Raw genomic sequence first — 17,524 nt, 5'->3', positions numbered from 1 at the left:
ACTGCCACTCGACCTGTCAAACCTGCAGCTCGAAGTCTTCTTTTCACAGTTGAAACTGAGACTTGCTTACTTCGACCAGTGTTAAGCTGTGCTTGAAGCTGTTGTCCTGTGAGCCGCCTATCACGCAAGCTGTTGACTCTCAGAAACTTGTCTTCTGATTCTGTTGTGGCTTTGGGTCTGCCAGACCTCTTCCTGTCAGAGTTTCCTCCAGTTTCCAAGTGCCTTTTGATGGTGTAGGAAACTGTACTCACTGACATGTACATTGTATAACTCTGAAATGTACATTATTTTTCAGTTTTTGGTAACCTAACCTTTTTTTTTTAACCTCTGGCAGTTGGACCATTTCAGGTTATTCACTGGACTTGAACTGCTTAAATTTCAATAAAAACTGGAAAAATGGGGGTGTTAGCACCACTATCAATTCCAAACATACGCTATTGAAACAAACCACGTTCAGTGTAGTGTGTATTCATAATTCAGTTAAAACAGAAATTGAGAGGTTTTTTTTTAAAAATCCCTATCAACGTATCCCCTAATTTCACAATAATTCAGCAGCACAGAAACCACAGTTATCATCACAGCCTGAAAGACATGCCCGACACGTGCTTTGGTCCTCTAACGGATTGGTTTTGAGCGTGTCGGGGTTTCCTCTATATCCTGTTCATTCCAGGTAAGGATGTGTTTTATAATTGTCTTTCTACTCCTTTGCCCCCAGGTTGGTTTGGATTCTGAACTGACCACCCGGAGCTTCCCAGTGAGCGTACAGGAGCCACACAGACAGGCAAGTCAAATAAGGATTTACTTATTACAGTAAAATAATGATTTCTTTATTACAGGACATTTAGACAATCAAATACAACTTACTTTATCAGATGGTTGTGTATAGTCAGTGGTATTATTTAAAAGCCCTTAATAAAGCTTTCTTATTTGCATTGAACTGTTGTTGGGCTGTTGTTTCTAATCAATGCATCACCTCTACACCTCTGCACTGCAAACCGCTCCGCCACAGTTCTCAAGACTCTCACGTCAGTTTTACCCTCAAAGTGGTATCATGATTGTTCAAAATAGAATTTGTATGCAGCTAGTGCTGTGAAGCAGTGATGCTGGAATTGATGTCACTGTCACTGCTGACCAATCTATACAGTACACTTCACTATATTCCCAGTGATGGTTGGTCGTGGGTTAGTTTGTATATTCTCGTCTGTCTCAGTGATGGTTGTGGGGTAGTTTGTATATTCCTGTCTATTTCCGTGAACACCAAGTCTTATCGCTTCATTCCCTGCAAGGGCTTCATGCCATCATTATGATCAAGTTATGGTACCTCTGGATGTTTTACATCAGTGTTAAGACTAGCATTGTCAGGAAAGATGAAAAACACCAAGACACAGGGAGAGGATGCAAATGAAGTCTATTTATTTTTCAATAATTCTACAGTGACTATTTAGCAGATTTCATATTATATGAATCTCTGGTTCAAGTCGTCGATTCCTCTATTCTTCGGCTTCCTTTCCCTTTAGAAACAAAGAAATGAATTCACGATTAGTCACTGTGCACACTGTGAGACAAACACAGCTTTACTCTTTAACTGTTTAAAAAAAAAATAATCATGCTTGAAAATAAAACAGACCACCCTGCTTTATCTCACCAACATTTAAAACAAAACACTACATTGAATTAATACACATACCGAAGCATTAATAAGATCTACCTCTAGTATAGAATATGAGAGATATGTTACTATATTGTCCAACATTTGTAATTAGAAATATATAACGCTGCTTCTGAAATCCTGTCCAAAATCTCTATCACTGCACTGAAGTTCCTTAAAATCAGTAAAATGCTTTCACAAAGATCAGAGCGTTGCTCAGGAGGAACACCAATGCTCTCCTGGCAAATGCTTAACTGAGACCAGTTCAAATGCCTTGCAGTAAAGGGAACTGTGCTGGATTTCATCTTTTAAGTCACCTTGGCTCCCAGCTCGCGGCTCTTGGTCCTCAGCTTGTTGACCTGGGACTCAGCGATATCAGCGCGCTCCTCAGACTCCTCAAGCTCATGCTGCACCTTCCTGAACTTAGCCAGGTGGGTGTTGGCTTGTTCCTCCTGAAAGGGAAGCACGAGACACAGGGTTACATAAATAGGTTCCAATACAAGAGTGAAAGAAAAGCGGTGCTTCAGAAAACATGGTGTTTCAGATCTCAAGGGTCACGTACAGCTTCCTCAGCCTGCCTCTTGTAAGCCTTCACTTTCAGCTGCAGCTTATCAACCAGATCCTGGAGTCTGGCCACATTCTTCTTGTCTTCTTCACCCTGCGATGAAATAAATCACAATAATAACTCACGTGACCAATTACTAAATTTAACGCTGCAATAGAGCACATTCAGAGCGATCAGACTCAATATATTCATAAATTATACAGGCAGCAATATATTCATTTTCTGTTGGACAAAAAAATAAATTCCATACTTTTTAGGTGATAACTTGCTGTTTCTTTTTATTGTAATTTTCAAGAACCTAACAAGGAAAAGGGGTTTATGAAAATGTAACATTATAAAAACATAAGGACAGTTTGGGAGCGAGAAGAGTCCATTTGACCCAACAAGGCTCGTCCCTTCCTTATGATCCCAGAGTTTTAGCTCTTACTTCTTCACCTGAAGAGATTTCATTCTTTACACTTGTCCTCATCACCCATTCCATTAAGTCCTGGGATCAGTCTAGTTGCCCTTCTCTGTACCTTCAATAACCCCCAATATGTTTTCAATGTCTAAGCCCAATGCTGCAATGCTGAAGCCTTCACTGTACCTGGTAGCTGAGCTCCTTGACTCTTCTCTCGTATTTGCGGACTCCTTTAACCGCATCGATGCCACGTCTCTGCTCAGCTTCAAGCTCGTTCTCCAGCTCGCGCACCTGGAAAGTCAAAGCATTCCAAGTTATTCCAAATAGTCACCCAAGTTTGGACCTGCAAAGTACTTCTCCAGATGTTCAGCTCACCCTGGTCTCCAGTTTCTGGAGCTGTTTCTTTCCACCCTTCATGGCCAGCTGCTCAGCCTCATCCAGACGGTGGGTCAGGTCCTTCACTGTCTGTTCCAGGTTCTTCTTCATCCTCTCCAGGTGAGAGCTGGTGTCCTGCTCCTTCTTGAGCTCCTCTGCCATCATGGCAGCCTGGTAGTTGAAGGGAAGACATTTAGAGCTGGAGCAGCAATAGAAATGGGGAAATTGTAACTGTGAGCCTCACGGCATGTCTCAGCCAGACAGGTTCTGAGTAGAGCGGTAATTATCCCACAGGTAGATGGCATCTAAAAGCTAAGAGGACTTTAGAATCGTGAAACTCATAAATGTCAAGCAGCCTAAATTATCAAGTACGGAAACTAAAAACATTTAAAAATCTTTTCATTCATATAATAGCATTAATGTCCTGTGCAGCTGTCATGAACTGTAGAAAATGTCCTTGTCATTGTTTAAGTGGCCTCGTATTTAAGTTGGGACACCTAACTGTCTCTTGCGGTTGGCCGTTAATGCTGAACTGATTGAACATCAATTGCTCAGTGGTGGACAGCCTCATCCCTGCACACCACATTGGTTTGAATGTAGGCTTTGAACTGGAGCAAGCGAAACCTCCACAGCTTGCAAGGTGAATGTTAAGTAACAGGTGTTTAAACACACAGCCCCCAATCCAATAGCATCTATCATTACCCATAAAAAAGACTCACGTCAGTAATGGCTTTCTTGGCTTTTTCTTCTGCGTTTCTTGCTTCCTGGATGGTGTCATCTACTTCGCTCTGCAGCTGGCTAACATCAGACTCGAGCTTCTTCTTGGTGTTGATGAGACTGGTGTTCTGTAACAAGGTAAAGACTGTCAGCTCCCAAAAGCTCATAAACATCATTTAAAACAAGAATAAAAAACAACACCACCACAGGAATTCCTTCGGACCTGGGTGTGCAGCAGCTGCACACGCTCGCTGGCGTCAATGAGCTCCTGTTCAGCCACTTTGCGGCCTCTCTCTATCTGTTCCAGGGCAGCCCTCATCTCTTCAATTTCAGCCTGCATCAGGGTGTTCCTGCGTTCCACCATGGCGAGCTGTTCCTTCGTGTCTTCCTGTCCTCGGACAGCATCGTCAAGGTGCAGTTGGGCATCCTGGATAGAAAATAAAAACCAGTAAGACAATTAGGAAGATCTGTTCACAAGTGAAATGTGTGACACTAGCCCTCAAAAGAAAGTCTCCCTACCTTGAGTTGTCCTTGGACGTTCCTCAGTTGTTTCTGAGATTCAGCTGCTTGGCGGTTGGCGTGACTCAGCTGAATTTCCATTTCATTCAGGTCTCCCTCCATCTTCTTCTTCACTCTCAGGGCATCGTTGCGGCTCCTAACTTCAGAGTCGAGAGTGCTCTGCATGGAGTCCACCACTCTCTGACTGTTTCTCTTCAGCTGTTCCAGCTCCTCGTCTTTCTCTGCGATCTTTCTGTCAACCTCAGATTTCACCTGGTTCAGCTCCAGCTGGACACGGAGAATCTTGGACTCCTCGTGCTCCAGTGTAGCCTGTTTTATTAAAGATTCAAAGAGAAAGATAGAGATGAAACTTAACATAGTATAGAGATAATGGCCATGGAGATGAGAAGGTGTGTGTTTCTAAAGAATTACCTCTGCCTCCTCCAAGGCGGTTTGAATTTCTGACTTTTCAGTTTCAGCCTGCTTCTTTGACTTCTCCAGCTCATGAATAGCCTTCCCACCCTCACCAATCTGTTCAGTCAGATCAGAGATCTCCTCTACAAGACGAAGAAGAAGATGAGAAACATGGTTAGAATTGGAATGCAACAATAACCGGGCGCTTTTCATTCACAGCATCCCACTGCAGGCTTAGAGACAACAGATTCAAATGTTGCTCCTCCATGATTCAGAATGCACAGCCAGAATTGCATTAGTGCACTGAAGAAGACACTTTTGTCTACTTCACTTGGTTTCTTCCACTTTTACCTTGTCGTTGGCTCTCACTGCAGTGTATCACACAGAGATTGTATTATAATTAGTGCTATACATTTTTAATACTGGCATATAAAATTTTACATTTGTTTACATTACATTTGCCACATTTCTGCCCAATTCTATCGTTGACCCTTGGTGTCAGAAACATTTACAGTGACCGGACGAAATGGTTGACTTTACAAAACCAATGTGAGCACGAGATGAGTGAATGAACCCGTATCTGAGTGTGAACAGGGTGTTGAAGCTGAAGGGACTCACGCTGTAAGTTCTTGTTCTCCCGCTTAAGGGTTTCCAGGTGGTCCAAAGATTCTTCATAGGAGTTCTTCAATTTGAAGAGCTCAGTGCCGAGAGAGCGAGCCTCTTTCTGTGCAGCTTCCAGCTCTGCCTGGCCTTCTTCAAACTTCTGCTTCCACTCAGCAAGAACCTGAAACAATACAGCTCATAAATATACACCAAGATGTCTCTTTGTTACTAACTTTGAGCCAGACAGCAATATTTCTACCAGATGCCCTGTATTAGGTTTTTGAACAGCCATCTTTTGCGTACCTTGTCAAAGTTTCTCTGCTTCTTGTCGAGAGCAGAGGCTTGTGCATTTGCTCTTTCTACGTCAACCATGAGATCTTCCACTTCACCCTGGAGCCTCTGTTTGGTTTTCTCCAGAGAGGCAGACTTTGAGTTCACAGCCTCAATGTGTTCTTCAGCATCTTGAAGGCGCTGTACCAGCTTTTTCCTGGGAATGAGTGTTTGTGTTTAGAAAAGGGAGCAGAGAATGAACGCACTGAAATGTATGTGAAGTAAAGCGTGGTTATTTACTTTGCTTCTTCAAGCTCCTCCGTGCGCTGGATAGCATCAGTTTCGTATTTGGTTCTCCACTGAGCCACCTCACTGTTAGCCTTGGACATTGCACGCTGCAGCTCAGCCTTGGCTTCCTGCTCCTCCTCAAATTGCTCACGAAGCAGGTCACAGTCATGGCGGGCAGATTGCACACTATGAGCCAGGGCACTCTTGGCCTTTAAAGAATGACAAGAATATTATAATAAAAAACATGCAATGCCAAAGACGACTTATTTAGAAATAAATAATAATAATAATAATAATAATAATAATAATAATAATAATAATAATAATAATGGCAGTATTACTTTTGATTCTTCCTCCAGCTGCCTCTTGAGCTCCTCAATTTGCTGAGTGAAAGCCTGTTTGCCCCTCGTCAGCTGAGAAACTAAAGCTTCCTTCTCTTCCAGCTGGCGAGAGAATTCACCTGAAACAGAGGCATTGAGAGTTTTCAAGGACGCTCTTTCTTCTACTGTGCTGTCAATTCAATTGCATCAGGCAGCAGGTACCGGCTTACCGTTCTCTGTCAGAAGTCGTGCTTTTTGCCCACTGATGTCATTGATCTGACGCACGTTCTCGTCGTTCTTGGTCTTAATCTCACTGTGCTGGTCCTCCAGAGAACGGCACATCTTTTCCAGGTTAGCCTTTAGTTAAAAGATGAAAAGGATTAGTGTACATGAACACAATCCTATAGGCTTGTCCTGAGAAGACACACACACACACATACATGCATACATACATCCGCTGTTCACTGTACCTTGGTTTTGGCTACAGATTCCATGTTGCTGGAGAGGTCATCGAGTTCCATTTTCAATTCACTCTTTTCCTTCTCGAGCTTCTGTTTCACACGCTGGAGGTTGTCGATTTGTTCTCCCAGTTCCGCCACGCTGTCGGCTTGCTTTTTGCGAAGAGCAGCTGCAGTAGCTTCATGCTGCAGAGTGGACTCCTCCAGGTCACGTCTGAGCTTCTGAAACTCAGCTTCACGTTTCTTGTTCATTTCAATCTGAGCTGAAGTTGCACCACCAGCTTCCTCAAGCCTTTCACTGATCTCTTCAAGTTCCCTGGAAAGATCAGCTCTTTGCTTTTCAATCTTTGCCCGAGCAGCTCGTTCGGCTTCGATTTCTTCTTCAAGCTCTTCGATGCGCGCCTAGAAAATGGAACAAAATGGAAACATTTCTCAGCTGGAATCAAACATCTGTGATCAGTTATTTTCTGTGAATTCAAAGAGTTTGATTTCCCCACAATACCTGGAGCTCCTTAATCTTCTTTTGAAGTTGAGCACCCACAGCTTGTTCATCCTCAATTTTGCTAAGCAGCTGGCTTGTTTCAAAGTCCTTCCTGGAAAGTTCAAAGAATTGATATGGAATGAATTGAGCCACAGTAGTAAAAGTACAGTCTAGCGGTCGTAGGCGCTGTATTCAGGTTGCAGTCTCCTATTGAGGAGTTCAAATCCCACCTCTGGCAAGAATACATTTTTTCTAACATGAACACATACTGTAGCTAATGCTGAACCACCCTTTAAGACCCGACTTGATCAACGTTTTGGAGATCAACCTGCTGCTAGGAACCATACAATCTTTGGTGGACTGAATAGTTTTCTCTTTTTCCTAAATTGTCTTATGTTCTTATATAACATGACCTGCATTATTAATATCTGGTTTTGTGAATCAAAGGGGGGCCAAATTAGTCCCAGTATTGTCTCCAACTTAGATCCTTATGTTCATTTAGTTATTTTGTTTGCTTGTTAAATCTACACATTTCAATCTACATTTCTTTCTATATAGTAGTCTTACTTCTTTATCTTCTCATCTGATTGCTGCTTGTCGTTTTCCAGATCCATTATGGATTCCTGGGCTAGCTTCAGATCTCCCTCAAGCTTTCTCTTGGCTCTCTCAAGGTCCATACGGAGTTTCTTTTCTTGCTCCAGTGAACCTTCAAGCTACACAAAAGGAAAAGCCAATGATATGATATGATTGTATTTGATGAAGTTAAACCCCTTGAAAGTCTGCTTGGTCTGCTTCACTCACATCGTCCACTTGTTGTTCCAGCTTAGTCTTTGCTTTGGTCAGAGTGTTGACTTTGTCCTCCTCTGCTTGCAGGTCATCAAGGGTCTGTTGGTGTGCCTCTTGGAGGGCTTTCTTTTCCTTGATTAATTTTGCAAGACTTTCATCCTGAGTAGCCATTTCTTCAGTAAGGTTTTTAACCTATATAAAAGGGTTAGAAACAAAACCAATGGATTTGTTTGTGTTCAGTTTTTTAATAAGTAATTGCATGTCTCTTGTTAAAATCCTCACCTTATTTTCTGTGGCGTGCTTCTCCTTCTCCACTTTGGCCAGTGTGAGCTCGAGGTCGTCGATGTCCTTCTTGAGCTCAGAGCACTCGTCTTCCAGTTTCCTCTTCTTGGCAGTCAGCTCAGAGTTCATTTCCTCCTCATCTTCCAGTCTCTCCGTTGTCTCTTTAAGTTTTGCCTCGAGCTGGATCTTGCTTTTGATAAGCGCCTCGCATCTTTCTTCAGCATCAGAGAGGCTTTCACCTTCCTGCAAACGCATTGTAAAAGTATAATTTTAATAAACGTACAGGGATTGAAATGTTTATCCAATAAAGTCGACACTTTCTGCATGAGGGGGGAAATGACCAGAATATTTGAAAGCTCACTTATTATTAATGAGTCCCTAGGAATGTCTTTGAGATGCTGTAGTTCAATAACAATATGCTTTCAGGGTTTTGCATTAGATTTGTGTTGGTGGTGTTTCTGAAATGATCACGTAACCCCAGTGGAAATGGGTCCTTGCTCTGGTTTATTCATTTTATATGCTGGTTTGGTCCAGAAGGAGGCGGTACAGAAATATGGCAAAAAGAATCATGAATCATGAATCTCTCACGTCTAGGCAGTGTCCACCACATGAGATAAAGCAATTGAAAGGACAATAAGCCATAGTAATGAAGAATGGATACGTACCGACTGGACTTGAAGCAGCAGGTCATTCTTTTCCTGCACCACAGAAACCATTTTCTCCTCCAGTGACTTGCATTTTGCTTCTGACTTGGCCAGATTTTCTTTGCACTTTTCGAATTCTTCCTTCATGTTGGCCATTTCCTTTTCGGATTCGGCGCTCTTCAGGAGTGGCTTGATCTTGAAGTAGAGCTTCATCCACGGCCAGTGTTTCACATTCATGAATGAACGAATGTTGTACTGGATGGTGAAAAGAGCTTCCCTATAATACATGAACAAAAGAACACAAATTATATATGATCCTTTTTATAAAAATCTATTTAACTCACAATAGCGGAACAATCTTATATGTGAATCTTGAAACGTTTCCATAACTATAATATATATTTCTAAAAAAAAAATCACAATGTGCTGGGGAATCAAATCTCAAAGTCTTTTTGCATTTTATCCATAGCAACATTAAACAAAGTTTATGAAATGTTTATGAAATATGAATATTGATTAAAAGTACAGAGCAGAAACATGACATTAAAACCACATGAAGTGAACTGTATAACATATATAGCAGTATAACTTGTGTGTTAGATTTATAAAAATGACATCTTTTAGCTATTGCAGTATATTAAAGTCGCTTCAGATGGTTTGGTATTTCTTTATCACCTTCTTTCCATCATCTTTACGAATTCCTTTCTCATCAGGAAGCCACGAGCCAGAGCCTGCGTGATGGTCACGAGTTTGGCTAACTTTTCATCTCGCATCTCCTCAAGTACACCCAGCAGACCAGCTTTAAAGAACACCTGAATTCAAGAGATTCACGGTAAAATAGGCTTTTGTCTTCGCATGGCACACCATTAGACTAGGGGAACAGAGTTCACTTAATCATGTAACAATAAACAAAGAGTCTCTATCTTGAAAATGATTGACTTTCATAAGTATAATGTGGTTTACATTAGCATTTAAATTCATTTTTACTGTTCAATAACATTTTCAAGGTGATGCTAATTTTAAAGACATATTTATGTAGACTAACCTTGGTGTGCCCAAATTTATACTCGTCGTGATTTATATCAATGGATCCCAAAAGCTTCTCTGATGCTTTCTTATTGTCCATGAACTGACCATCAGGGATGACACTTGCATTTAATACTTTGTATCTATGTCAGAAATAGTGAATACATGTCATTATACACTTTGAATAGCTGCACAGAGAAATGTAAAAGAATGAAAAAGCATTCATGAGAGGGAAACTCTGAGGTGTTGATACCTTTGCTTGAAGTCACCATACAAGATTCTGCTTGGGAATCCCTTTGTACAAATTCTGATACCTTCCAGCACACCGTTACATCTCAGCTGGTGGATAACCAAATGATTTTCCATAAGGGCTGTAAAGAAGGGTACATGTTATATAGAACAGTAATCATGTTTTTATAATTTAAATACAAATAAAAAGCCACGTCATTTATGTACACGTAATTGATGTTGTTTGTGATACTCATGCATATATGGAAGTGTTAGACGATAAAGCAATTTTCTGTTCTCGATTATCGGCTGTCAATTAACACGATAATCATGATTATCGGCTGAATAAATAAAATACTTGTCTTGTGTCTTGTTATTGTTCCAAATACCGTCTGATGAACTTTCGAAGGTTTAAAATTACCTTTTGAATTGCTGACTAGCGAACAAACCTTCAAACCTTTGAACACAGCCCGAAATACCTGTGATTGCAGTTAGACATGTGTCAGGAATGAGCATCAAAATGAAGAGTCTCACGCGCTATAACATCATAAGTACCTGGAGTCTTTGACTCGTTGGGAATCAAGCAGCGCACAAAGTGAGGGTGAGTGCTCCTCAAGTTGGACATCAGTTTGTTCAGATTCTCCTGTAGCATGATGAACATTGGAAGATTGATTTCACATTTTTCAATTCATAAACGACACGTAGTACAGATTCAGGGCGATACTCGGATTCTCCCAGTATTCATCGTCAGGTATTAAATAAATCAAAGCACATCTATTTATTAATGTGTTGACTTCAAAGCAGGACAAGCTGCCCTTCTCTCACCTCTACAATTGAGTACCAATCAATGCCAATGAACTTTCACATGGAGTGTTTTCAAAGATCCAGGACGCTGACATATTTACTGCTGTATCACCGTACCATCGCCATAAACTGACCAAATATGTTGCAAAACTAGCAAATGCATTTGATGCAAGCGGAGTACAAAAAGGTGAAGCAGGAACACATACCCTGAAGAGTCCAGACACAGTCTGGAAGGAGCCGCCCTTCTTCTTGCCACCCTTCTTCGCGCCTCCAGCATCTTTAAATGCAAAAGAGCAAAACCTCAGACAGGTGACGTACAATCAGTATGAAGCAGGTTGAACCCCTCCCTTAACCCTCAATAGCAATGTGTGTATAAAATGAAAACCATTGGAAACTTTTCTTTTCTATGCGTCAAGAGAACTTTGCTGCCATTCCTCTGACATATTTTTTTTTGGTTTGTATTTTCGTGCTCCACAAACGTCATACAGCGACTACTGCTCTCTGTACTCCAAACTCTGCAAGTGCGACAATTTATTTGCACTTTGCCTATACTTACATCTACCCCACAATCGCAATAACTGTTTATTTCTGTATTACTAATAATCTTCGAATGCTAATCCTTCAATAATGTAAGCTTAATAAATAAGTTTGAATTAAACTTACTCACTGTTGTCAAGTATCATTAATAGCATGATTTAACTAAAGTAAATAGAGACGATGATTATAGTTGCTTCCACACCCTTACAACCTTACCTGCGGCTGGTGCTGCGCTACTGGCATAAAGGAAGGCCAGGAGCTTCACGGATGATTTCACGTACAGCCCCAATACAGTTTCGTTCAGTGGGTCCTTGTTCTTGTCCAGCCAGCCGCCGACGTTGTAGTCCACAGTGCCAGCATAGTGCACCAGGGAGAAGTGGGCCTCAACTTTGCCTTTGCCCGGTTTCGGTTTCTGGAAGGCGTTGTTCTTGCCAAGGTGCTGGTCGTACAGCTTGTTCTTGAAGGAAGTGTCTGAGGCCTTGGGGAACATGCACTCCTCTTCAAGGATGGAGAAGATGCCCATTGGCTAGTGGAAACAAAGATGTGAATTTTAGAAAGAGAAAAACAACAGAGACAGTGACGAGAGCGTTGAATTTATTAACAGCGTCACTGACGTACCTTTTCAATAAGCTCAATGCAAGCAGCCAAGTCCATACCGAAGTCAATGAACTCCCAAATGATCCCTTCTTTCTTGTACTCTTCTTGTTCCAGTACAAACATGGTATGATTGAAGAACTGTTGCAGTTTTTCATTGGTGAAGTTGATGCACAGCTGCTCCAAGCTGTTGAACTAAATATATACAAAAAAATATATATGAAATCCCAACAATAAATAACGCTGTGTGTAGTACGGAAATGACGATACAGAAATCCTCCAACTTACATCAAAGATCTCGAATCCTGCAATATCCAGGACTCCAATGTAGAATTGTCTTGGCTGCTTTGTAGCCAACATCTCGTTGATACGTATAACCATCCACAAGAACAGTTTCTCATAGACAGATTTGGACAGAGCGCCAACAGCGTTATTGACCTAATGAGATAATAGAGGTTGTGTTAAATGAAACTATAATTCAGTTGAATTGTGTGCAATGTTCGTGGAGGTCTAGAGCAAACACATTACCTGGGGGACAGTCTGCCCCTTGGTCACATACTCATTCCCCACTTTCACTCTCGGGTAGCACAAGGCTTTCAGCAAGTCGGCGGAGTTCAGTCCCAACAGATAACTGACTTTGTCAGCCACTGAAACCAAACACAACATCTTGTTTACGACTCCTGGTAATCTTGGATGTGTAAACTGGTTGTAATCGATAGAATAGCTTAGTAGGAGATTTGCATGTCTTGAGAAACAATGCATGTTCATCTAATGTCTGATTCTCAACAGTAATGCAAAAGCAATGGCGCTATCTCTGCATGATTTCTGCAGGCTCTCACAATAGCGTCTCGCAAGGCTGCCTTTCATGTCTTGTTAGCTGCTTATACGAGAGGTGCTTGTAAATCAGTTACCTTCAGTGCCGTCTGGTTCAGCCTGCTCCTCACGCTGCTTCTGCTTGAACTTCATGTTACCGTAGTGCATCACCGCACCAGTGATTTTGTAGATGCCCAATTTCTCTTCATTGTTGAACCCAAGAATGTCAATGGCAGACTGGATAGCAAAAACAACATGAGGCGCATCAACACCAAAAAGGGTAACAAAATCATTAAAGGAAGCTAATCAATGGAACTTACGTCTGTGGCCATTAACTCCTCTTTGTCGTCAATGCTGGCGACGGTGATCTGCCCTTGACTGATCATAGGGAAATCATAGGGGTTGGTGGTAATGAGAAGCATGTCTGGAAGGAAGAATAGCAACAAACGCATAGTAGAATATTTCAGCACAGAGACATCAATCAACCTGTTAACAGAGTGATTTAGTTTCACCTACCAATAAGCTCTGGCTTGTGGTTGGTCATGATCTGATAGAAGATATGGTAGCTCCTTTCTTCTTTCAGCTGAAACGTGACTCTGGATTTTTCCAGCAAGTCTGTGATGAATAAGTATTACAGTCAGAATTGTAAATGTCTTTAAACAAGACACAGATGGAAAAGAGATACTACAGCAGAAAAAAGAAACTTACAGGTCTCAATGTCAGCGGAGGCCAGTTTTCCTGTGGCTCCGAAGTGAATTCTGATAAATTTACCCTGAATGAAAATAAAATGAAATCACGTCAGTATGCTAATACACTGTTAATGGTTTAAGAAATTCCAAACGTGCAGTAATATAATGGAAACAAAAGCGTTGTCACTTACAAAGCGAGACGAGTTGTCATTTCTCACAGTTTTGGCATTACCAAAAGCTTCCAGGAGAGGGTTAGCTGAAATAATCTGATCCTCCAGGGTTCCCTGTATAAGACACAAGCCTAGGGTTAGTTAATGGAACTGGAACCAGTTGAATGCTCCATACTATTTAATGTCAATTACAATAGTTTCCAACCTGGATTTTTCCAGGAGCCGCCTCTTTCTTCTTGTCACCACCAGCCACTGCGATTGTCGCAAAGTACTGGATGACACGTTTGGTGTTCACAGTCTTTCCTGCACCAGATTCTCCACTGAGTAAAAGAGAAAAACATGTTAAGATGATATTTCTGGAGAGGTTTATGTTTTAATAATGTTTGTAATTGTATCCATACTTACGTGATCAGGACGGACTGGTTTTCACGATCTGTAAACAGAATTAAGAATTTGATCAAAGATTGTTTCTTAGTTATTATTTAGTTTAACTGATACTAATGAGCAACAGATCCAATGTGGGGTCACACTAAATCAGATTTTCATTTCTTTCACAATATTGGCATTAAATGCTCTTCATAACTCATTGCGTTTGTGAAATATGAGATCCATTACCACACCAAAAAGCATGAGATATAAAAACAAATGGAAGGAGCTGAATGGATTTACCCCAGAAAAAAATAATAGGCTTGATTTTGAAATACCTACCAGTAAGCATGAACTGATAGGCATTGTCAGAGACAGAGAAGATGTGTGGGGGAGCCTCCATACGCTTCTTGCCTCTGTATGCATCAACACAAGACTGGTCGTACACTGGAAGCCACTTGTATGGATTCACAGTAGCGCAAAACAGCCCGGAGTAAGTCTGAAATTGTGAACATATGAAATGCAGTTGAGTCATAATAAAAAGGACCTTTTCAATGTGTTCATTTACTCGGTGCAAACACACTCACGTAGATCATCCATGCTGCAAAACGCTCTTTGAGGTTATACAGCACAGTGGCTTCATTGAGGTGGGTCATCATGGCCATGTCCTCAATCTTATCGTACTTGGGGGGGTTCATGGGCAAGACATCGTCCTCTTTAACAGTGACGGTCTGAAAAGGAAAGTTAGTTAGCAGCGGCAAAGCAGCTTGGAAGTGGTTCTTGTGAACAGCGAAACAGCGTTCAACAGCAACGCAACTTCTAAGCTGTGACTTACTTCCCCAGCTTCAGTTTTGACGGTGGCTTTGCCCCCTTCTTTGCTCTGGATGACGCCTTTGACGTAGAGCTCTGTGGCGTGTGGCACGAAACAGGCGGTTTTAGCGTCGAAAGGTCTGCTTTGCGACTCAATTCTTTCCCTCTCGGGCTTCCGGAGGTATATGGCCGCCGCCCCGTAAATCTCCATCTCTGCGTCCGTACTCATGATGGCAGATTACTGCAGCTGGAACAAGTGATGCACACAGTGAACGAAACATGTAGATTATCAATATACAGGACAGAGGCTCACAGCGGAAAAGATGCAGAATACACAGTTTGTAACCCAAGCAGGTCCATTATCAGGTGCAAAACGCAGTGTGTTTTATTAAATCATAGCGTGAAGTGGACAGGAGCTACAAGCACAGCACACAGTGTGGTGCAGTTACACTGTGCACCTTTCCTGACATACATCTATCACTTACAACTGAACTCAGTGTGTTCATGCTTCAAGCAGACCTCGTAAAGGCTAGAAACTGATTTTGTGCTGCTTGTAGATTTTAACATGGATCAGTTTTACAGGGATTTGCAGCACAGTTGAGAAAGCAGAAAGTGTTTTAGAAAGTTGTTTTTCTTTTAGCGACATGGGAAGTGTGTGCTTACTCACTAAGGGGAAGAGCTTCTACATTAATCTCCACACTACAAGTTATAACATACTTAAATAAAAGATTCCCAGTCTGTTCCGTAGCTTCCTAAAACACCTTCACTTAAAGACTCAGTCCTGCTGTTAAATACAAATAGAAAAGAATCACAAATAATTCTTACCTTCCTCAGCAAGAAATCCCGGAATCTGGAAGGTTTTTGAATTGGCGACACTGCAAACAAAATGAAGAAGATACGTGTGATTTCTGTGCAGGGCATGCTGGACTCATATGCTGCGCAATGGAAGCATTTAATAGCTGATACTGACTCCTGATTGTTAGGGAGATGTTTCTGAATGGGTTGGAAATGGTTTAAAATTTAGAGTGTGCAATTATTTTATCACATTTCACTCCCTAATTGTCCATCCCTGTCCAATTATGTCCCCTCACTGCAGCAATTCCTCACAAAAGCTCAGGAGGACTGAAGGTCAGTAAATATCCTCTGATCCCCAAGCCAATCGCCTCTCTTTACAGCCAGGAGTTTGAGAGTGGATGCCAGTGAGCTATCTGCCCCTGGGGGACAAAGACCAGCTCTACCGGCGCTGCTTGACCTCAGCAGTTTCTGTCAGGTTTGCCTCCTAACTCACTAGAGCGCCAGAACCAATGTGAGGCTCCTTGTGGAATCCCAATGAAGATCTGAAGACACAGGGTGGTGTGCAGGGGAGTCATACTCCTGTGACTGTGTGACTTCCCCCGCAAACCATGTGATAGTGCCTTTACCAGAGGAGACCCTCAGGGACCCCTGCGCTCCCCTGACTGTGTGTCTCACCCTGCACACTACACAGCCATGCCTTTACCAGAGGAGACACTCGGGGACCCCTGCGCTCCCCTGACTGTGTGACTCCCCCTGCACGCCACACCTGCGCTCCCCTGACTGTGTGACTCCCCCTGCACACCCTGCCTTGAAAGTAGACTGCAATGCAGCCGCTTCCATTACTACTTAAAACGACATCAGTGGACAAGTACAATAGAAAAGCTGATTAATCTGACTCACTCTTTACTGTGCTGCAGATATGTTTCATCGTTGCTATTGACACCAGCACAGCTAGCTAGCATTAAACACACACAGAATGAAGCAACATTTCCATCGCTCTCGTTACAGAACATCGCTAAAAACGCACAATGCTTACAGTAGAAAGGCACGGAGTTAGAATGTGGAAGCCTCAGCACCAAAAAAGCTGCCTGAACGGCAATACGTCACGCGGAGGACGTCTCTTATTTTTCATAAGAGAGAAGTCATCTCGTGCAAGAGGCTTCAGGCCGCACAAACACCCCAAACGATCTGTGCACTAAACCAAAGTGAAACAGCACAGCCTCAACACTGCTCAACAGATACAGACAGTTACCCTCCAGACACTTACCAGAGTATGGATGTTCTAGGACCAGTGCTGGAGGCTCGCTCGGGCTCTGCTTTTATCAGGAGCTTTTCTGCCACTCCAGCAAAACTGCCAGCTGTATTTGGTCATGTAGCTTTGCTCCTATATTGCATTATAGATATCAGTTCCACTTTGTCAGGAGGCTAGCATATGGCATTCCATAATCTATTAGTGACATGTGCTGATGTTGTATAACTAGTTACAGTGCCTAATGTTGTCTTGCTGTCAGCAAACTCAATGTATAGACTTTGAATGTGATTTGATAGACTGGTCAGATTGGATCAAACTGCAACTAAAGTCTGCAGGACTGTGGCTGCCATACAACTCCTGCAGACCTTCACTGTAACCGGGGAGTCTGAATTGTGTTTCCCATTATGATTTTGCACACTGATTGGTTTCTTTCTTTTTACACATTTATATCTTGATTTTCATACAATGCTACCAAGGTATTTTAGCAGTTTCCCCTCCATGCTTTTTCCACAGTTATACTATACATTTATTGCAGTTTACTATGGGTTTTTTTTTATATACATTTTAACACACCTCGCCGCGAAAACCTTAAGAAAAGTTTATAATAAGGGTCTTGACAACAAAAACTTAGAGAATTTAAATAAAAAAAGCAATCGAGAATTGAAGAGGTTACCATGGCAAGCTGATAACA

The 17,524-nt window shown here is 42.0% G+C and overlaps 1 protein-coding gene across 2 annotated transcripts; it reads right to left on the bottom strand.

Annotated features, from left to right (window-relative positions):
- Positions 1-1,391: 1,391 nt before the first annotated feature.
- LOC117407752 (myosin heavy chain, fast skeletal muscle-like) lies at positions 1,392-16,918 on the bottom strand. 2 transcript variants are annotated; one of them, XM_059017913.1, is made up of 41 exons: positions 16,849-16,918; positions 15,612-15,661; positions 14,812-15,033; positions 14,564-14,707; positions 14,319-14,475; positions 14,016-14,043; positions 13,816-13,930; positions 13,632-13,724; positions 13,460-13,523; positions 13,268-13,366; positions 13,072-13,175; positions 12,850-12,988; positions 12,467-12,585; positions 12,227-12,376; positions 11,963-12,133; positions 11,561-11,870; positions 11,014-11,084; positions 10,559-10,646; positions 10,029-10,146; positions 9,795-9,918; positions 9,425-9,561; positions 8,771-9,026; positions 8,106-8,348; positions 7,839-8,015; positions 7,605-7,750; positions 7,059-7,149; positions 6,569-6,958; positions 6,329-6,455; positions 6,120-6,238; positions 5,791-5,987; positions 5,524-5,707; positions 5,236-5,401; positions 4,636-4,760; positions 4,225-4,533; positions 3,929-4,132; positions 3,708-3,833; positions 2,989-3,159; positions 2,800-2,904; positions 2,211-2,306; positions 1,966-2,100; positions 1,392-1,511 (listed from the first exon to the last, which is right to left on the bottom strand). In XM_059017913.1, the coding sequence occupies exons 3-41, from the start codon at positions 15,013-15,015 to the stop codon at positions 1,491-1,493; spliced, it is 5,823 nt and encodes a 1,940-aa protein (XP_058873896.1). In that variant the 5' UTR covers positions 15,016-15,033; positions 15,612-15,661; positions 16,849-16,918; the 3' UTR covers positions 1,392-1,490. The 2 variants fall into 2 exon arrangements, with proteins under 2 accessions (XP_058873896.1, XP_058873897.1); XM_059017914.1 differs by lacking the exons at positions 14,812-15,033; positions 15,612-15,661 and having other exon boundaries at positions 16,849-16,861.
- Between the last annotated feature and the right edge of the window lie 606 nt (positions 16,919-17,524).

The sequence above is a fragment of the Acipenser ruthenus genome, chromosome 58, assembly GCF_902713425.1.
Source record: "Acipenser ruthenus chromosome 58, fAciRut3.2 maternal haplotype, whole genome shotgun sequence".
NCBI classification, from domain to species: Eukaryota; Metazoa; Chordata; class Actinopteri; order Acipenseriformes; family Acipenseridae; genus Acipenser; species Acipenser ruthenus.
This window is presented reverse-complemented; position numbering and strand designations above follow the sequence as displayed.

What these genes read in the sequence shown, in the direction of transcription:
- LOC117407752 (XM_059017913.1), bottom strand. Translation starts at nt 15,015, where the DNA reads ATGAGTACGGACGCAGAGATGGAGATTTACGGGGCGGCGGCCATATAC. An exon ending in TCAAAACTGAAGCTGGGGAA is followed by an intron (nt 14,708 to 14,811) that starts GTAAGTCACAGC and finishes TTTCCTTTTCAG; the next exon opens with ACCGTCACTGTTAAAGAGGA. An exon ending in CTGTGTCTGGACTCTTCAGG is followed by an intron (nt 10,647 to 11,013) that starts GTATGTGTTCCT and finishes ATCATGCTACAG; the next exon opens with GAGAATCTGAACAAACTGAT.